Source organism: Ovis aries, chromosome 10 (assembly GCF_016772045.2).
Source record: "Ovis aries strain OAR_USU_Benz2616 breed Rambouillet chromosome 10, ARS-UI_Ramb_v3.0, whole genome shotgun sequence".
NCBI lineage: Eukaryota > Metazoa > Chordata > Mammalia > Artiodactyla > Bovidae > Ovis > Ovis aries.
In genome coordinates, this window is record NC_056063.1 from 30,801,911 (window position 1) to 30,823,805 (window position 21,895).

At 38.5% G+C, this 21,895-nt stretch overlaps 1 protein-coding gene across 21 annotated transcripts in view; it reads left to right on the top strand.

Moving 5' to 3' along the window:
- The window catches only part of KATNAL1 (katanin catalytic subunit A1 like 1), a 57,451-nt gene that overhangs the window by 27,062 nt on the left and 8,494 nt on the right, over positions 1-21,895 (top strand). For all 21 annotated transcript variants that reach the window (XR_006060970.2, XR_009595126.1, XM_060394069.1 and 18 more), the window contains 7 exons: positions 1,387-1,555; positions 8,078-8,205; positions 8,596-8,701; positions 12,100-12,258; positions 12,978-13,104; positions 15,236-15,370; positions 21,084-21,210. Coding sequence is in view for 19 of the 21 variants with exons in the window: in XM_060394069.1 (XP_060250052.1) it covers positions 1,387-1,555; positions 8,078-8,205; positions 8,596-8,701; positions 12,100-12,258; positions 12,978-13,104; positions 15,236-15,370; positions 21,084-21,210 (951 nt within the window). In the remaining 2 variants the exon portion in view is untranslated. The remainder of the gene's footprint in view (positions 1-1,386; positions 1,556-8,077; positions 8,206-8,595; positions 8,702-12,099; positions 12,259-12,977; positions 13,105-15,235; positions 15,371-21,083; positions 21,211-21,895) is intronic.

A 21,895-nucleotide genomic window follows, 5' to 3' on the forward strand; every position in this document is an offset into this window, starting at 1 on the left:
TCATCTTTGTCTTCTCTGAGGGCCTAGCACAGTAGAGGCTATCTGCCTCCTAATGGGTGTCTGGGTGTTCAGTACATAATTGTTTAATTGGATTGAATTCCAAGGACTCCAGTGTCAGTGTGTGGTAACCCAGTAGGTAGACACACATTTTCCACCAGGCTCTCTCATCCGTAACAGTTTTCATGCGGTGGTCTGATTCCAGTGGTTTGAAGATGATACAGTATGTTACCCATTTTTCACCTTGAGTTTGCAGCCTTCCTGGCTTGTCATCCATTTTCCTGGGTTTATTGAGTTGTACACATGTGAGCCTTCCCTGATATCAGAGAGAGAAACTTCCATGATGAGTTAGATGAATTAAAAGCAAGAAGCTGGAAAAGAGATAATGATAGATTTGGCATGTGGGTGGAAAAAGGGATATACATACGGAATGTGAAGGGCTACAAATACAGGTGGAACTGTAGAGAGAGTAAAGGTAGAAAACAGAGGCAGAGACAGCTCAGGAAATTAGACACAAAGTGACGGCGTCTGGGCCAGCACCCAAAGAGGGGCAAGTAGATACTGTGCTGAGGAGCCCTCCAACTTTACTATTTGAAGAAGACACATTTCACATGACATGAGACAAAGTGTGCTACTTTGTCAGCATAGTTATATGTTTATAAAAATTCTTTTTTAAAATTGCCGTGTAATTGACATGCTACATTAGTTTCAAGTGTACAGCGTCATGATTCAATATCTGTGTGTATTGTGAAATGGTCTCCACTATAAATAGAATTAACATCTTTTGCCGCATGTAGTTATCAGAATTCTTGATTCACGTTTGGGGGCCTGTATAATTTGAATGATTCTTGATTTTTGACACCTTCAAAGCATGAATTTTAGATACACCTAAATTAAGATTTCATTAAGCCTTGCTATTTGTAATTTGATGAATAAAATGCTGGTTTTTCCAGTACAGAAGCAGAGAAAATAATTTTGGTTGTAAAGGATAAACTGGTAAGCTACGCAGATAGACATATTTTCAATTCTTATCTTTTCAGCTCTTAATACGTTTTTTAAAAAGTTACTTGTTTGGTTTAGGACAGTAATGAATAAGGAACTGATACTCTATTACACTATTAAGATTATAAGATGGGAGTAGTCTGTATTGCCCTCTGTTGGTGATTAATTGTTACTCTGACAAAGTAATTGCTGTTATATGTATCATTTATATCTATTTGATATTTGTATCAACCAGGATTTTTTACAGAAAAGTACTTTCAAAAAGTGACCTAATAGTTGTGACCATGAATTGGCAAAAGGGGAAAAACTGACTTTGTGGGCTAATTGATTTAATAGTTTTATTAACTGAGGTAGTATTGAAGTACTTTTGCCTTTTTTTTTGGTTAGAGCTCCACCTCAGATAAGGCGTCCCAATCGAGAAGTAAGACCTCTGAGGAAAGAGATGCCAGGAGGCGGCGCTCGGGGACCTGTAGGCCGAGCACATCCCATATCTAAGAGCGAGAAGCCCTCCACCAGCAGGGACAAGGACTGCAGAGCCAGAGGGAGAGATGACAAGGCAAGCCTCCCTCTTCCTGACTCATTCACTTTAAGCCCATGACCTTTGGTGCATATTGTAATTTTTGTAGGCTTGGTTTTAACATGGAAGAGATATAAAAAAGAACTCTGAATCAAAAACTTATGCAGTCTTTGCATTTTGAAGGCCATTCTGCAATGCCAGTAAACTCACAGATGTATTAAATAAACACACACACAAATTTATCTGTACAAATCTTAAGTAAAATGGAGCTTTTGTAGAAATATTCAAAATAAAGTTTTAAAACTTAAAAAAATATTTTAGCTAGTATTCTGAAGTAAAATGAACAATAAATGAAACATAACTGTAGGGGAACGATTTATAAGGAAATAGATGTATATATAGTCTTCACAGAATAAGACAGTGGATACAGTTTATTACTGATATAGATTTTTAAAACTTAGATTTATCTGTAAATTTTTGAGTAGATTTTTTTTCTTTCATGAGAAAATTGCCTTCAGTATATACATTTATCTGGGAAATCGATTGGTGAATAAGCATAATCCTGGGTAGAGATTCTGTGCTGTGCTTCAGTTTAGTCGCTCAGTCGTGTCCAACTCTGTGACCTCATGGACTGCAGCATGCCAGGCTTCCCTGTCCATCACCAACTCCTGGAGCTTGTTCAGACTCATGTCCATTGAGTCAGTGATGCCATCCAACCGTCTCATCTTCTGTCATCCTGTTCACCTCCTGCCTTCAGTCTTTCTCAGCATCAGGGTCTTTTCCAGTGAGTCAGTTCTTCACATCAGGTTGCCAAAGTATTGGAGCTTCAGTTTCAGCATCAGTCCTTTCAATGAATATTCAGGACTGGTTTCCTTTAGGATTGACTGGTTTTATATCCTTGCAGTCTAAGGGACTTTCAAGAGTCTTCTCCAACACCACAGTTCAAAAACATCAATTCTTTGGTGCTCAGCTTTCTTTATGATCCAACTATCACATCCATACACGACTGTTGGAAAAACCATAGCTTTGACTAGACCGACCTTTGTTGGTAAAGTAATGTCTTTGATTTTTAATATGCTGCCTATGTTTGTCATAGCTTTTCTTCCAAGGAGCAAACGTCTTTTAATTTCATGGCTGCAGTCATCATCTGCAGTGATTTTGGAGCCCAAGAAAATAAAGTCCGTCACTGTTTCCATTGTTTCCCCATATATTTGCCATGAAGTGATGGGACTGAATGCCATGATCTTAGTTTTTTGAATGTTGAGTTTTAAGCCAGCTTTGCACTCCCCACTTTCACTTTCATCAAGAGGCTCTTTAATTGCTCTTTGCTTTCTGCAATAAGGGTGATGTCAGCTGTGTAACTGAGGTTATTGGTATTTCTGCTGGCAATCTTGATTCCAGCTTGTGCTTCATCCAGCCTGGCATTTTGCATGATGTACTCTGCATATAAGTTAAATAAGCAGGATGACAGTGTATAGCCTTGACATATTCTTTTCCCAATTTGGAACCAGTCTGTTGTTCCATGTCTGGTTCTAGTGGTTGCTTCTTGACCTGCATACAGATTTCTCATGAGGCAGATAATGTGGTCTGATATTCCTGTCTCTCTAAGAATTTTCCACAATTTGTCATGGTCCACACAGACAAAGGTTTTACCATAGTCAATAAAGCAGAAGTAGATGTTTTTCTGGAACTCTCTTGCTTTTTCTGTGATCCAGTGGATGCTGGCAATTTGATCTCTGGTTCCTCTGCCTTTTCTAAATCCAGCTTGAACATCTGGAAGTTCTCAGTTCATGTACTGTTGAAGCCTAGCTTGGAGAATTTTCATTACTTTGCTAGCGTGTGATGAGTACAATTGTGTGGTAGTTTGAACATTCTTTAGCATTGCCTTTCTTTGGGATTGGAATGAAAACTGACCTTTTCCAGTCCTGTGGCCACTTCTGAGTTTTCCAAATTTGCTGGCATGTTGAGTGCAGCACTTTCACAGCATCATCTTTTAGGATTTGAAATAGCTCGACTGGAATTCCATCACCTCCACTAGCTTTGTTCATAGTGATGCTTCCTAAGGCCCCCTTGACTTGACACTCCAGGATGTCTGACTCTAGGTGAGTGATCACACCATTGTGGTTATATGGTAATTGATTTAAGTAATTGATTGAATTACTTAGTAGCAAATGGCCATTTTTTGAATATTTTCATTCTCATGCTTGAGTCTAGGAATGTCTGATATGGAGAGATATAAACTGGATTGAAGTATTCTTTTGAGAAATGTGGATCGGTAGTTATACAAATAAACAATGACCTAAAAAAATCTCTTTATTGAAGAAAAGTATATTATATTATACTATATTATACTATAATATACTATATTATACTATACTATACCATACTATACTACTATACTATATTATAGTATATTATAGTATATTATAAGGGTAATATTTGATGAATGATGATCATCTAACTAGTAATGTACTGGTAAATGTCTAATAACTAGATTTTTTGAAAAAAAAAAGTTGTATGTATTCAAGTATGCATACATATTCACATAAATTATAAATCTCATAATAAAGGATGTACAACATATAATTTACAAATAATAAAATATGTAAGAATTTATTGTAAACTTTTATAGGGCCCATGGACCCCCATGAAATGCCTCTGCTGCTTTTTGCTTAACTCTTGCACCTGTAGGTACCTATGGTTGTAGTTGACAGATGATTAGGAATGTAGTTCTGACGGGATTTGGTTGATACTTTGTTTTTATTAGTGAGTCAGTTGAAAATGAAACAACAGAAACATATGTCAGAACTTCTCTCCTCTATCAATCATCTGAACAACTTTGATGAATCATATCATGGTTTTCAAATACTGAAAACTTATTTCCTTAATTGTTTGTGCTATTTACATTGTAAGAACTATAGAAATGACACACGCTTTAGTTTAATATTTCCCCCATTAGTTTAAGACTAGACAGTTAACAGAACAAGAAATCAGGTCCCCATTTTGTAATAATTGCTGGTTTCTGTGGTATAAACACTTCCACTATGACTGGATCCAGGCTGCCAATACGAGATCACTGAACTCAGAGTTGACATGAGTAGCAGCCTACCATTCTGCAGTGTAGACGCGGTACAGTACATAGGTGATAGTTCAATAGTTGGCAGTGAGGAGTTTGGAGTAATTCTTCTGTTTTTAATATAATTTATATTAAGTTTGTATGATTTTTACCAATGGCTGTTTTTCACAGTTGGCTTGAAAAATTCCTGAAAATTTAATAACTGGCTCTTACAAACCAGTAAGAGTCAGCTTAGACTGATTGCATGCAACCTCTGTAACTACTGTGTAATCCGTTTAACTATTGCTCAGGGGTCAAAAATAGAGCCTTGAGCTCCTCAGAAGCCATACTCATGATCCCTTCTGATCTCTGCCACTTACTGCTTTCCCAGAGAGAACCACTCTTCTGGTTGCAGTTAATCTAGCAGGTTAACCGAAACCACAGCTATTCACTCATATTTGATATTTCCTATTTTAATTGATCTGTTTGTCAAGAAGGATAGTTGTCACCCATTTTGTTGGTCTCCCAGTATCACCCAAATAAATTATTAGTTTTAGTTTCCTAGTTTTGCTTTTTAGTCACCTCACCATTTTGAGTTGAAAAAGATCTAGAATCTTCTTTGGAGTACTTACTTTGTATTCAGGTCTCATGTGTACTATTGAGAAACTTTGGGTGGGAGGGCAAGTGGTTTGACTGACTTTCTACCCACATATCTTCTTCTGTGAATTGAGAGCCTTGACTTTGCTGCTACAGGCTTTTATTTCCCTGTCTCTCCTTCTTTCTCCAGCCCACCATTTTCCCACATAGCAACTACAAGGGTCATTTTAACATGAAATCAGATTCTGTCATTGCCCTTCTTCAGTCAGTCAGTCAGTTCAGTTGTTCAGTCGTGTCCGACTCTTTGCAAACCCATGAATCGCAGCACACCAGGCCTCCCTGTCCATCACCAACTCCCAGAGTTCACGCAAACTCACGTCCATCGAGTCGGGGATGCCATCCAGCCATCTCATCCTCTGTCCTCCCCTTCTCCTCCTGCCCCCAATCCCTCCCAGCCCTTGTTAGCAAGTTTCAAAAATTTCCCCATTTACTTAGAATAATAAAACCTAAACAGCTCCCCATGGCCTAGAGGGCCCAGTGTGCTGACTTCTGACCATCTTTCCAACCTATTCTTATTTTTTAAAAATACTTTATTTTTATTTTTTTGGCGACACTGCACAGCATTCAGGATCTTAGTTCCCCAACCAGGGATCAAACATGTACCCCCTTCAGTGGAATCTAGGAGTCTTAACTAGTGGACTGCCAGGGGAGTCCCCCTCCAGCCTATTCTTTTTGCTCAGTACCTTTTAACTATACTGACCACTCGTTTTTTTCATAGCACTTCACAGTTTATGTGTGTTTGGCATTTACTTGTTAACTTTCTGCCAGTAATCTATCAGATAATCTTATTTTCATGCACTGATCTTACACTGAAGGCACAGTAGAATGTCTTGGACATAGATAGTCGTATATTTATTTTTCTTAAAATCCTATGCTTCCTGTTGCTTCCAGACAAGTGTACACCTTTTACTTTCCCTTGATAGTGTTTATTAAATCCTCCCTACCACTTGGATATTCATATTAAAATGACTCTCTGCCTATATTTTTAAATATTTTTTTTGGTAAGTCTCAAGTTACAATGTCATATCAAAGCTTGTTAAATCCCAGATATATCAGTTTCTGTTTCATTCTCTGGTTGATTTATTTTTAGAAGAGTTTTAAAAACGATTACAGAGTGTTTGCAGTGATATGTTTGAGTGTGACTAGCCTTGGCCCATCTTTATTATAAAATATGTTCTAGGCTGAGCTAATTTTAAATTTGTTGACATTATCTTTGTTGTGTAAGCATGCCAGAAATTTACTCCTTTTAAGTGTCAATATTGGGATCCATCATCTGAAGTATAAGAATCTTCCTAAAAATTCAGTTTCATATCATGCTAACCAGAGACAGTAAATTATTCATTTTGGAGTCAAGCTACCAGAGTACTGTTTGGTCATTTACCCAGTGACTTAAAGAACTGGAGCGTCTGCCCACAGGGAGCCATTTAGCTCTCTCTGCACTTAGGATTTCTAGTTTATGGTTTATCTCAGATGGAGTGTGGTAGGCGAGGTTCATCCTGTTCTCTCTCTTCAGATTGAAGCTCAGGAAATGGATTAGTGTTTGGACCATTTTTCCTTCATTTTTGCCTTAACAGTAACTGTGGGGCTGAAGCTCCAGGGAGGTGCTTGGCTCTGTCTGCTAAAGTAGTTCTAGTGGTTGAACTGTCTCTGGCAGCTGAGCACATCTCATTTAAAGCTCTTCAGAGCTGAGTAAATGTTGGCAGAACCCCATAGAAACCATAGCATGTAATTCTTTTTTTTTTTTTTTCAAGCTAGTGTGTTATTAAATAAAGAATTTGGGGTAAAGTATATTGCTTTAATGACCCTAATGATACTATTTTAAAAGGTCCTTTTATCTTTGTCATTATAGTGACTTTATGATGTGGTCCAAGGACCTTACTAGGAAGAAACGCTGAACCCTGAGTGGGTACTTACACTGAGTGGGAAAAAGTTTTGTAAGCTGCAGTTCAGCGTCCCGTCTCTCCTCATCTGCAGCCTCTTAGATGCTTAGGAGAATGTAATAGTTCTGCCATGTGTAACCTACTCTCTTTTTTTTAATGCCATGTATTTGATATGTAATATAGTGTTTCAGGTGTATGGAGCAGTGATTCAGGTATAGACATTTATTTATATATGTATATTTTCAGATTCTTTTTCCTTATAGGTTACTATAAAATACTGAGTATTGTTCTCTGTGCTAGTAGGTCCTTGTTGGTTGCCTATTTTATATATAGTAGTGTGTATATGTTAACCACATCTTCCTGATTTATCCCCCTTTAACCTGCTTTTAAGCTTTAAAATGACCCAGGCAGGCATGAGGTGGTCTGATGTTGTGAAAAGGCATGAGTTTGGGGAGTCAGGAAAATCTGAGTTAAAATGTATACTCAGACGTTTAGTAACTATGAACTTAATTAACTTTCTGAGCCCCAGTTCCTTACCTGTAAAAACAAGGTAATAATACAACCTTACCTTTAGGGTTGTTGTATTAAACAAGATAATATATTTGAGATTTCTTGCTGTTCTGTAGGTTTTCAGTAAGTTGGTTTTTTCTTCCTCTGTATTAATGCTTGAAATATTTTCTAGTAGTGGCAGAAATCCCTAGCAACCCCAAGTTTAGAGATATCAAGCTTGTTTAGTCTTAATGTGCACCTGTCCCCTCAAGGATGTAAATTTGAAGTATCTTCTAAGGTTGGCCAGTTCATCTATTGCTGATGAATTAAAATGGGGAGGATGGCCTTGGGGGTAATTAGAAAACACTATTTAAAAAAAAAATAAGCCATTTAAAATAGTTCCACTGCAGTATTTTGAAAGTTTAATGATGTTAATTAAAACTATCTTGTTATTGATGTTTTTTTTACACCTGTCCCCAGGGAAGGAAAAATATGCAAGATGGTACAAGTGATGGTGAAATTCCAAAATTTGATGGTGCCGCATATGATAAGGACCTGGTAGAAGCCCTTGAGAGAGACATCGTCTCCAGGAACCCAAGTGTTCACTGGTGAGTCTGTTATATTCTTGAATCACAGCTGCGGAGAAGGCTGTAGTTTGGCTTGGTGTGTCTTGTCTTGCTATCCATTCACCTCCTGATTATGACTTCACCCATAATATGAGTGTGTAGACTTGGCAGAACAATTGTTCTTTCAGAATACAGCCAAGACATTTTCATGTTAATTCGATGTTGACGTAACCAACAAAGGTTGTTAATTGAATAATGTCCTGATTTATAACTGTAGTATGTTTTCACTGATGATTTTAGACAGTAAAAAATTAGAATACTGTTCTTCCTATAAGAATAATTTCCTAAGTGAAAAACAATTCAAAGAGCTGCTTTTGACCATAAATCAAAGGTGACCCCGAATAAGCATTAAACATGGCTGTTCTTCCAAAGGGATGACATAGCAGATCTGGAAGAAGCTAAGAAGTTGCTGAGGGAAGCTGTCGTCCTTCCCATGTGGATGCCTGATTTTTTCAAAGGGATTAGAAGGCCGTGGAAGGTGAGAATTTATTAAAATAATATAGGCATAAACTGCAGCTTGCAGGATAAAGAAAGCCAGCGTTGTAGTTTCCTTATGCATTTATTAACATGGTCTGTAAAGGTTGAGGGAGGCTGGTGTACACCTCAGGCACCTGGATAAGGATTTGTGGTTGAGATGCTGCCTGTGCCTGGCAGAAGAGGGGTTGGGAGTGTTGATGCTATCATCTTTAAAGTCACTTTCCTCAGGGGTGCTGAGCTGGAGACAAGTTTTGAGAATTTTCCAGGTGTCTGTTTCTGTAATGGAAAGTTAGCAAGCAAATTAAATAGTAGTAGTACATAGTCATAGAATAAGTGTTTCATCAAATAAATATCTTTTTAAAAGCTGATCTGTTTTCTCAGTAATTAATTATTTTGATCACTTCATCTAGGCCAGGTATAAATTCTGAGAGGTAATGAGGATGTTTAGATCTTTCTAGCTTGCCCTGTGCTTTATAGTCTAAAGCCTGCCCAGGACTCGTGCCTCCTAAGTTCAGTGCTTTCATTCCAGTGTTTTAAAAAAGCCCTTCCAACAGCTGCTGCTGGAACTGTTTTTGGTCTTAGCCATAGGCAGAGTCTTGCTTTGCTCTGACTGGCAGAATGAAATAAAAGCGTGGTCTTACTTTGCCCCTTCTAGATTAGCTGGAAGGGCTTTTATGTTCTCAATACCTCCTCCTTGTTTGTGCCCAAAAGGAGAAAGGAGGAGAAATTGTGTGTTTATATCATGGTATTTTGATTGCCTCTCACAACTTAAAAGCTTCTATAGACTGTTTGTTTTCAGTTTAGTTCAGTTGCTCAGTCGTGTCCGACTCCTTGCAACCCCATGGATTGCAGCACACCAGGCCTCCGTCTCCATTGCCAGCTCCCGGAGTTTACTCAAGCTCATGTCCATTGAGTCGGTGATGCCATCCAACCATCTCATCCTCGGTCGTCCCCCTCTCCTCCTGCCTTTAGTCTTTCCCAGCATCAGGGTCTTTTCCGGTGAGTCAGCTTTTTGCATCAGGTGGCCAAAGTATTGGAGTTTCAGCTTCAGCATCAGTCCTTCCAATGAATATTCAGGACTGATCTCCTTTAGGATAGACTGGTTGGATCTCCTTGCAGTCCAAGGGACTTTCAAGAGTCTTCTCCAGCACCACAGTTCAAAAGCATCAATTCTTCGGCGCTTAGCTTTCTTTATAGTTCAACTCTCACATCCATACTACTGGAAATCCCAGAGCTTTGACTAGACAGACCTTTCTTGGCAAAGTAATGTCTGTGTTTTTAATATGCTGTCTAGCTTGGTCATAATTTTCCTTCTAGGGAGTAAAGCGTCTTTTAATTTCATGGCTGCAATCACCATCTGCAGTGATTTTGGAGCTCAAAAAAATAAAGTCAGCCACTGTTTCCCCATCTATTTGCCATGAAGTGATGGAACCGAATGCCATGATCTTAGTTTTCTGAATGTTGAGCTTTAAGCCAACTTTTTCACTCTCCTCTTTCACTCTCCTCAAGAGGCTGTTTAGTTCTTTTTCACTTTCTGCCATAGGGTGGTGTCATCTGCATATCCAAGGTTATTGATATTTCTCCTGGCAATCTTGATTCCAGCTTGTGCTTGTAATATCTATTTGTTATAGACATCTATCTATTTGTTTTAGATATAGATGTCTATTTGTTACAGATATTACTAATTTAGGGAACATAGTACCATAAATTTCCCCCTTTATAATAACTTTAAAAACAATGTTTAAAAGAAATAATAAGGCCTTCATAAAATAGGTATTTAAAGGGGTTTTAAAACACCTGGAATGGTAGGTGTATCCTCCCTAGCATGACAAGTCCTGTGTCCTAGAACCAGCCTGGGAAGGAATAGTTTCAGGGAGAAGGGAATGAACGGGTATTGGCATCAAAGGTCAGAGGGAGAAGAGAAGCTGTGAGTTAAACAGTGGCCATTGGGTTAGTCAGAGAGGTATCTTTAGTGAAGCAGTGGAGGCAGAAGTCAGATTGTAGCTCATGAAGAAACAATAAGCGTAAAACATTGCTTTAAGAAGCTTGGCCAGGAAGGGAAAGGGAGAGGCAGATAGTCATTAGAGGATCTGTAGGGTCAAGTGAAGGCTTTCATTTTTCAAATAAACAGGAGAGGAGATACAGGAAAGAGAGGAGGCAGTTGACGGAGTAGCGTCACGAGGAGGTGACGTGTTTGAATGCTGTCCTGTATCTGTGAGCTGTGTCTGCACAGATGCTGCCGCTGGAGATCATCTGGTTGTGGCCGTGTTAGTGACATTATGAGAACTGAGAGGGCATTAAGAGGACAGTGGAAAGAGAAACAGAGCCTTTTTTGTAGCTGTGCCTGTACCATTAGTTGTCTTTATAGTTTTTGAAATATTAGTCTCACATATAGTTAAAGGTTTCTTGCAAAGCAAAAAAAATTTTTTTATAAAGCTAGTGTTTTCAATCCTACTGATCCCTTGTTGTCCTGGGTATCAAAATTCCATAGCTAGAAGCAGGTTTGGACAGTTTCTGAATTTAGAATTTATGAAACTTTGCTATGCACATAGTTTTCAAAGTTTAACTCCTCCAAATGGCTCAGAATTCATCTTAAGATCACCAACTATTATGCCAAAAAAATGTAGTGTTAAGTATATATCTGAACTCTCATTGAAAGTGTTAGAAGAAAATGGTAAGTATTTAAAAATCTTCCAGTCTGAAGATTAGTGTTCTTGGATAATTTGTATTCCTTGATTTATTTTTATAGAATATTTGTTTAATTGCCCTCAAAGGTGAGAAATAACTAATATTTAGATTTTAGTCTATGTTATATTTGGCTTTTTCATTACTAACAGTGTTTTATATAAACTATTAACTGTCCAGCACAGTTAAAGTGCTGGCTAATTTGATTGTTTAAATCACCACTAGATTTTAGCTACCTTATAAGCTGATAAATGAATCTATATTTCTGACTGAAAGTATATATTGTGTGTTGTGGAAGATAGGTTTTGTGCGTAAGGAGGGCAGAGGATATATACTTCTGCTCCATGTGGTAGAAAATGTCATCTGTTTTCCTTGCTTAAACAGAGCAGTTAGTCCTAAGCTGTGCCCAAGACCATCCATGTTTGTCTTCTGCCAGGGCCTCTCCAGATGTCCCAGGCAATTCCTTGTTGTCTGAGCCCATTGTTAGCCCAGCTCTGAGTACCTCTGATACCTTTGAGACATTCTGTGAAGCGATTCATCATTTCAGTTTTTTCTGTCTATAAAATGAAACATGTCAAATGCACCATGATTTTACAGTGACAGTTGAACTTCTCTTTTTATGGGAAAAGTTTCATGTACATTATTAGCTGATGATATTTTATAAGAAAGTATTTCAATCGGATAAATCACTTAGTACATCCTTTGGAATTCCAGGGAGTGCTGATGGTTGGGCCCCCGGGCACTGGGAAGACCATGCTGGCTAAAGCTGTGGCCACTGAGTGCGGCACGACCTTCTTCAACGTCTCCTCCTCCACGCTGACGTCGAAATATAGAGGCGAGTCTGAGAAGCTGGTTCGTCTGTTGTTTGAAATGGTGAGTGATGATGTGTTTGGATTTCAGGGTCCTGTTTGTATAGGCACATGGTATCCCTGTTACCTAGATCCATTCACCTAGGTGTCTTTTTAAAAAAGGTCAAGTGTCGTCGTTTCAGAGTTCTCGACACTGGTAAGACATGGGGTGGTGAGTTTTGTGGACTGGCTCATGTGTCTTCAGCTTGCATTCCTCCCTGAGGTTGAAGCTCTGTGGCATCCCATCCAGGCAGGGTAGAAGAGACTTGGGAAATGTATGTAGTTTGCAGGATATTTCTGGTTCTCTAATGAGCTGATTAAGCAGAAGTATATTTTAATATATATTTTGAAAACCAATTAGGAATTGATCTGTCATTAAAGTTTGTTCCTTTTTCATAAACATTTGCAATAGTTACTTAGAAATGTATATTTGAGGATACATTGTTGATTTATCTTTAGGAGCGTTTTGTATTATGGAAATTTTCAAACACAGAAGTAGAGAGATAGGACCATGAATCCTCGTGTGTCTGTCACCTGACTTTACCAACCGTATAACTTATCTTTTATTTTTAGGATTTTCCTTTTTTTGATATGATTAACATATCAGTAACCAAAGAGTGGCATTAAAGCAGTGAGAAATTTCTGCTCTTTTTTACTGTTGTTTTAGATGGAGGAAAATGGCATTTTAGAAATTCAGTTAATTTTATGAGATCATTAAATGATCTTTCAAATATTTTCACAAAGGCTAGGTTTTATGCCCCGACCACAATCTTCATCGATGAGATAGATTCTATCTGCAGTCGAAGAGGAACCTCTGATGAACATGAGGCAAGTCGCAGAGTCAAGTCTGAGCTGCTCATTCAGATGGATGGTAATTAATACTTAATTAATGCCTCAAAACTATTCTAGTTCCTTTTTGAATTTTGTCTAGATTGATCTTTTGGAAATTCTCAGTGAATGGACCAGAAGACCGCTGGAGTTTATTTGTTCATCCACCCAATTGTTCGTTTCTTCATGCACTCAGGAGGCATCTGCTGCATACTTGTGCTGTTTCAGGTTCTGAGGTTACAAAGAAAAGGAATGTCATGGCCTTCAAGGGGCTTACTGTTCAGAGATGTGGTCCAGGGTCCCAGAGGTCTTTAAAACTCCTAAAAGGTGTGCAAATGCTGAACTATTTTCATAGTAATATCAAGATGTTACTTACTTTTTTCACTCTCATTCTTCTGTAAGTTAAACAGTGGAGACTTTCAGAGGGTATAAGACATGTAGAATATCACAGTAGGTGAAAGGCTGAAGCAGATATGAGAATCCACCTCTTCTCTGTTAAGTCATACATTAGAGATTTGCAGAAATGCAAAAAAAAAAAAAAAAAAGCCAGCCTTCTTACTAATTTTTTTTGGTTTTAAAAAAGTTATTTTTCATAAAATGTGTTATGTTAATAAATAATGTATTTTTATTGTTAAAATGAATTCATATTTTTTAAGTCTCAGTATTAGTTTTTAATAATAAGTGTTGAATATTGATTGATATACTCCACGCACACAAAAACTCTTTGGAGCTCAGTAATCTTCAAAGGTGTAAAGGATTCTGGGGCCAAAAAGTTTGAGAACCACTGTTATAGCTGAGAAGCAGGCACTTCATAGATAATTATAATGTATCGCTAGTACTGTAGTAGAACTAAACTCTGAGTGTAGTGAAAACACAGTAGGAGGGGTACCACCCGGACGAAGGGAGTCACAGAAGGGAATAGCCAAGGGGCTTTGAAGTATTGGCAGAAGTTATTCAGATTAAGAAGGAAAGGCTTTGGGGAGCAATTGGAGGAAGAGAGTAATGGGCCCAGAGCTACTGTTTAGAGATATGTGACTCTGATTGCCAGGCACTGTAAGAGGTATAAAATGATTCAGTACTAGGAGACCCTTCCCTCAGTGAGTTTACCATTTTTGTGTCTGTTGAAGTATAAAAGAAAGGAATGTCTGTGTTGTACTTTTTTGCAAGGAGGGATATGGAGCAAAACACGCAAAACATTTAAAAACATCACCAAATACAAATTTGGTAGCTGAATTTTATTGCTGGGTATTTGTGACCATTAGTTGGACAGCTTAACTCTTTATAATAATGATTGAAATAAGAGTTTAGTAATTTATTAAGGAAATACCATTGAATTAAGTTTTTTTTTTTTTTGCATAAACCAGCTGTTCAGTAACTTTATTTTTTATTTTATTTTATTTTTTGGTATAATATTTATTTATTTTTATTTTTAAAATTTTAATATCTTTAATTCTTACATGCGTTTTTTAATCTACTACTTTGTTATATCAGACTCAAAATTCATATCAATAAAGTTTGTGAGTTTTTGATAATTTTTTTTGTTTATTATTTATTTTCCAGAGTTTCCATTCTGTAAACCTCGTTTTTTGTTCTAAAATTTTAATTCTGAGAAGATAGACCCTGTGCACATATATTTGGTTTTGTGTAAAAAGAAATGGTTATTTTCAGTAACAATTGATTATTACAGTCATTCTTAAATTTCTTATTTTTTCTCAGTCACTTATATATTAGAAGGCCAAAATTATTGCAGTATAATGTCTCTCAAAATTATGATTGCGTGCTAGTATTAAATAAATGTGAACCCTATTCTGTTCTCCTTTTTGAGAAAAACAGTAATAACTAAAAAATTCATGATTTAAAAAAAATAAAGTGGTAAAACAGCATAATCTCCCTTGCCTCCTCTTTGCAGAGGAAAAACACACAAAAAAGATTACAGAAAAAAATTAGGTTTTCTTATCAGATTAGACTTCTGCGATAGACTATGGGAATTCTTCTACCTCTTTGTCTTCTCTGTGGATCTGTCTGGTTTCTGACACCACACAGGTGAGAAGGACCACATCATGTTTGTCACTGAGCCTCCCACCAAAGCTATAGCTGATGCTTAGAAGTATTGGTTGAATGGAAGAATAAGGGACTGTAAGAAAAATGCTCTTCTTTACCCTTGTTGTCCAAAGGAGTCGGAGGGGCTTTGGAGAATGATGATCCTTCCAAAATGGTCATGGTATTGGCTGCCACTAATTTCCCATGGGACATTGATGAAGCATTGCGGAGGAGATTAGAAAAAAGAATATATATACCTCTGCCAACAGGTATGATGCCTTCCTTTTCTTCTATTTTGATCTTTCTTTTACTCCGTGTTACCTTTCTCTGTTTCTCTAAGTCCTCATTCTTTTGGCATTCTGCTTATAGAAGTTTATAAATAACCAATTTGCTATTTTGGAGACAGAGGCTACAGTGAAGTTTCTTACATTCAGGGTGGTGGTGTTTTTTTCCCCCATGGAACATGCGTTATTTTATTTAACACTAATACAACCCTGTTAGGTAGGGAGTGTTGATCCCACTTCACAGCTGACCAGTGTTCCCGAGGTCCCAGACACAGGTGTAATAGCTGGTATTTGTGTGCTTATATTGTGCTCTCTGCTGTCTGAGCTCCTCGATGTACTTACCTAGTACTCCTGTGTGAGAGAAAATATATAGTTAGAAAGATAATTGGTGACAGAAATTTTATAAACTGCTGAGGAAAGCTTAGCTTGTGGGGAAAGATATGAGTTGATGGTACAAAGGCATAGATTCAGCTTTCTTTGAAATATTGGAGAACTTAGAGCTGGTTGACTGTTGAGATTTTTTTTCCTAACCTTATTTTCCTGTATGAAAAGGTTATGTCCATCGTGGGTAATGGCTTGTAGGTGCTTCTCTTTGCTCACTACTAGTCTGAACATGTGTACCTCGTGACTATAGGACTGGAGAAATTGCTTTCTCCTCAAGGCTCCCAAACGAAGACTCATAATCAGAACTCCACTATTTCTGACTTCTTCCATCCGTGTTAATTAATTTCACAGGTGTTTGTTTAGCTCTTTGCTATTTGAAGGACATTTATTATTAGGGATTACTAGGTATTGTGTCAGTATAAAGATGTGTGACCCTTGTCCTCAGAGTGTTCCTGTATGGTTGGAAGGGAGCCATACACCTACCCAGTTTAACTGCAGTGAAACCAGGGAGCTCGTGATACTGGGGTTGCACAGTCTTTTGGGGTGGAAATGAAGAATGGTAAATTCTGACCGAGGTGCCTGAGGGGAGAGGAAGTTGCATTTTTCACTGAATTTCCATAGAGAAGGATGGGAACAGAGGCATGGCTGCTTGAAAATGAGTAGACAGCTATTGTGGGATAATCTGGTGGGATAGAAGGGTGTGGAATCTGATGGGTAAAGGGCGTGGAAGAGACAGAACCATAAAGAAATGTGGGAAGACAACAGGCCTGAAAGATCGGTTCAGAAATCTAGAGTAAAAGGAATGGAAAGAAAAGTAGATTTAGAAAGTTAAAAAAATTGAAGGACATTTTATGAACAAAATCTATGACATGAAAAGACGTTTTTAGTTGGAAAAGGCAAGAAGTACAGGAATGAAAATAGATAAAACAAGAAAAGCCACCCAAAAAGGCATATTGTAAGTTATGTAATTTACATAAAGAAATATGCAGATTTCTTTAAGATTGAGAGGCAATTAGAACTTGATGGCAAGGAAAGGCAGTGGATGGGTTACTCTTGCCATTGCAAACAGTCTTGTTTTGCTCACAGTGTGTGGATCAGGAATTTGGATAGGGCACCGCAGGGATGCTGTGTATGTGTCCCCTCATGTCTGGGGTCACAGCTGGAAGGTCAGCAGAGGAGGTGACTCCATGTTGGAGCCTGACTTATCTGGAATGTCTCCACCTGGGGCGGAGGCCTGGAGCCTCAGGTGGAGCACTTCTGTGTGTTACTCGGGGTTATTCCACGTGGCCTGGGCTTGTTCAGGCATGGTGGCCTCAGCTGATCACATTTCATACAGGGTAGCTCAGGGCCCCAGGTGTGATTATTCCACTGGAAAAGGTAGACAGTGCAGTTTTTTTTGAGCTGGCCGTGGAGGTCAGGTAGTGTCACCTCTTGGTACCCTGGGTAGAAGCGTTTACAAGCCCACCCATTTTCAAGTGGAGGGGAATGAGACCACCAGTGGGTGGGGATGGACACCACATTGTAGAAGTGCATGTGGGTGAGAGGCTGTCACACCATCTTGGTGACTACAGTCTGGCGTGGCCAACAGAAGGAGGAAGTCAGGTCACAGGCTTGGGTGGAGCTTGGCCACTCACTGAATACTTGATGCATTTGAATGCCGGCAGCAACTCCTGCCGGCCTGACAACCGCCTTTCTCCAGCACCTTCATTTAGTTGTGCTTTGCTTTTAGACTCACCACCCTAAACCACCAGGGCATCAGAGTCTCTTAGACTCCAAATGATTCGGATTTCCTGTCACATCAGGGTTAGAGCACTTCTTTTAAGCTCTCTTCTCAATACCTGTCTTTCTTTTTCGTGTCTGTTTGCATTTCTTAGTATTCTGTTGCACTTTTCTACTTACATTTTTTTCCACACGTGCTTCTTCCTACCTTCATGTCATGGTTTACAGTGCTCTCATTTCCCAGGATGTTTTCTCTCTTCCTTTCTATTTAAACTTTATTGGTTTTTCTGAGTCAATGCAAACACACCAGTTCTTTGAGGTCTTCTTTGCCCTGGCCCCTCCCCCTGGTGGGCTCCACTCCCTCGGCCATTTCCTCTGTGTTGTCCGTCTCCCAGTTGGTCCTTAATAGAAGGGCTCTGGCTTTCTTTGTCTCCCTCTAGTCCTGTTTGTTGATTGGCTGGGGGTGGTGGGACAATGACCACTTGCTGCGTGCTGTCTGTGAGCTGCGTTTTTCAGGTATTAGCTCATGGCGCGAGGCTTGTGAGGTCGCTTCTCTTCTCACCTTTCCTCGTCAGCGCCTGAAGCCCTGAGGGTTAGGTGTCCTCCCAGGGCAGCAGAGCTGGATGTGTGCCTGGCCCTGGAGCACATGCTGGTTACCCGCCCTGCTGGACGGCCTCGGATACTCGAGAAGAATTGTTACTACAAGTGTGTGATCCATCTGACAGTGTTTATTTAAATTTCAAATGTGTACTAACTTGGTCATGTAGCGTTGACAGTTCTTTATACTACTGTTACCACATTAACCCCTCATTAAATCCTTTTACAGTGTTATTAAGTATCATAAATTGGGTTTTATAGAGATGATAAGTCCTACTTAGACTCTTCTAACAAATCACGGATAGAACCAGTGTCAGAAGTCACTTTCCCCGCGCCATGGTCGCTGGGGGAGAGGAGCATGCTGCCTGCTGAGCTTCAGGCCCTCACGTAGGAGCAGGCTTAGGCCCCAGAGTTCCTTGAAGTTGGCTGTTGGGAGTTTTATTTCTGTGGAAGAACACGTTAGGTTAAACTCAGTGTTTTAAGTTCTTAGCTCAGGCCACAGTAAAACATTCTGGTTTACAAACATAGTGATGTTCTAGTACTGGGACTAAAAGAGCAAAGTGGTGTTCATTCACTAACATCCACCTGCTGCGTGTGGAGTGCTACCAACTGCATTGGAGCCTAGAGTTTCAACCTAAGAGTTTAGCGGGGACACAGCTCAGCCCATAATATCCATTATGTGGTCATACCACAATTCCCCATCATGGTATTTGATGGATGTTAATGCTTATTTCCAGGTTTAGGCTGCTGTGCTGCTCTGAACGTTCTTCTGTATGCTGTAGTGGTGCCAGTGCCTAAGTTTCCTTATGCCATGATGGAGCATTCCATCCTAGGAGCGAATTGCTGGGTCGTGTAACATAGATGAAACATCAGACAGATAAATCCAGTCTGTCTTCCAAAGTGGTTGCTCTATGTACGCTCCTCCCAGCAGCATGTGAGAGCTCCCATAGTGTACATTTCTCCATTGCCTAGTCTTGTCAGACTTCTAAATGTGTACCAGTGCTTATTGTGGTTTACTTTGTCTTTCCTTTACTGTTAAGGAACTTGAACATCTTTTCCTTTATTGATTGGCCATTTGGATTTTGTGATACATGTGTTCAAGTTTTTTGCCCATTTTTCTATTAGGTGGTCCGACTTTTTATTACTGATTTGTAGGAATTCTTTAACTATTTTAGATGTAAGTTTTTTGTTTAGTCTGTTGTAAGTATTTCTCAAACTCTGTAGATTGTGTGTTTTCACCGAGTTTATAAGCCATGTCTTTTGATAAACAGGAGTTCCTGATTTTAATATGGTCAGTTTATTAGTCTTTTTGTTTGTAATCGATTTCTTTTATGTCTTATGAATACTTACTCTGAGGTCATTAGGATAGATTCCTGCTTTATCTTCTGAAATGCTTATGAATTTGCATCTTATATTTAGATCAGTAATACATCTGGCACTGATTTTTATGTATGGTGAGGTATGACCCAATTTCATTTTTTCCTTCTGTGAATAGTCATTTCTGGTGTCATTTATTGAGAAGACTCCTTTTTCTCCCACTGCCTGAATCAGGTGTCCACACTGTATGCCCTGCTCTGCTTCTGGGCTTCCTGGTCTCTATCCTGAATCTGCTCGTCTGCCTCTGCAGGAGTGTTACAGAGATTTGAATCTTATTCCTCTGTAGTAGAGCAGTTCCTCCCACCTTGCCTTTTTTCTTCCAGAGTGTCTTGGTTATTCTTGTTTCTTTCCATTAACATTTTCATATCTATCTGCCTGTCAGGTTCAAATGTACCTGATGGAATGTTTTATTTGAATGCCTTAACTCTGTAAGATCATCTGCGGGAGAATTGTCAGTGTCGTGAAAGACATCACAAACAGAACAACACTGGGGAACTGTTTTAGACTGAAGAAAACTAAGGAGACAATAACTTAATGCCATCTGTAATTTAGGTCTTTAAGAAAGGAATGAAAGCCTGGGACAAATGTGGACATTTCAGTCTGGATTGTGTATTAGATAATCCTCACGTGCCAGTGTTAAATTTCCTGCTTAGTGAGATGGTTGTATGGATACCTTTGTTCCTAGGAGACACTGCTGAGTAATTTAAGGCACAGTGTTGTGATGCCTCTAGCTCCTCACAGCTGATAAGGTAGGGGATTCAAGGAGAAGGCAAGGGGGTGATAACTGGGTGACAACTGGGGGATCTAAAGAAAGGTAGATGGCGTTCACTGATTCTGTTTTTACTTGAAAATTTTAAATTTTCAAAATAAAAATTGAGAGAACTAAATTTCATTTTGCCTATTAGAAGATAATAGAGAGGCACATCTGAACTAATTTTGCATCATTTTAGTGTACTATATTAAGCAGATTTGCCACAAAAACTGGTGGTAAAACAGCAAGATTGGTTATATTAAAAAGTCTGTAGTTTGTTTCGGCTTACTTCATACACATTTTCAGTCACATTGGAACAACGAATGTCTGTGAGCTGGCTCTCCATTAAAAAAATATATATTAATAAGCGTTTCGTGCCAATTGCTGATTTCTAGGAAAATAAAACTAGATTAAAAAAAAAATACCGATTAGAGTTCTAGAAAGCTTTTCCTGTGTCATACTAGAAGATGAGCAGAGTAACTCAGGAATTATACTCCATGCACTCTAATTTCATAAAACTAGGCTAAATAAATTTTTGTTTTTACAAAAGCATTTCTGGTGCTAGAATGCTAATGTTTTTTATTTTTCATAAAGGATCTCAGACCCTTTGTTCTCATGGCAAGTGTCTTCACAATCTTTTAGGAAAACTCCGAGGTTTGTTTCAGTTATTAGTCATTGCAGCTAAGGCCCACAGGAAGTTATATGATTCCACGAGTCATGGGGTAATTCAGTAATTATCTGTGGACTCAGAGTTATTTCCTCTTCTTTACATTAGACTCTGCTTCTTTTCCTGAATGTTAGTAGATGATTTCGTAACAAAATGGTTTGTAAAGTAAAATATCTAACAATAGCAAACAAATCTTTTAACAGCAAAAGGAAGAACTGAGCTTCTGAAAATCAATCTTCGTGAAGTTGAGCTGGATCCAGATATTCAACTGGAAGATATAGCAGAGAAGATTGAGGGGTACTCTGGTGCTGATATAACTAACGTTTGCAGGTATTTTTTTTCTTTAATGATCTGTGACCTTTTTGTATTGGTGTTTTCTGTGAAACTTCACTGGTCACTGTTAGATGAATAGTTACATAACAATATGTTCAACTTGTATAGCCTTTGATTTTTAAGAAATTGTTTTGCCTAACTTGGTAATAATAACTTCGACAACCTGAGATTATTTAGCCCTAAATTGGAGCCTCGATACATCAACATAAAATAATATCATTTAGTTTGAGTTGGCATTATTTTACTACACACAGATGAAGAAAAGTGATCAATTTAATATATATATATGTAAATATCCCTTTCAGTTTAGTAACATAACTTTTAGACAGTTCACATCACTCAAGAGGATTTTTTTTAGTACTTTGCTGACAGCAGTTAAATTGACATCAGTAAAAACTGTGATACCTATGTTATTCATTTTTTCTACGGTTACTTTTCTGTGTGCATCTAAGTTTAGTGGCACTCAGTAAGCTCATAATAGCTTCTACTATTACTATAGTAAAATGTATAAAAATGTGAACTTTTAATTGGCTTGGCTGCCTGTTAGCTATCTTGTGAGCAGTCATTGTCTGCTTAACCTGCATAATTATTTACAAGTGATCAAATAGAGTTGAAAATAGGATCTGGAGAAGCCAGATTTTACTTCTTCACTTGCCCACAAATACTCCCTGTGGGGAACTCC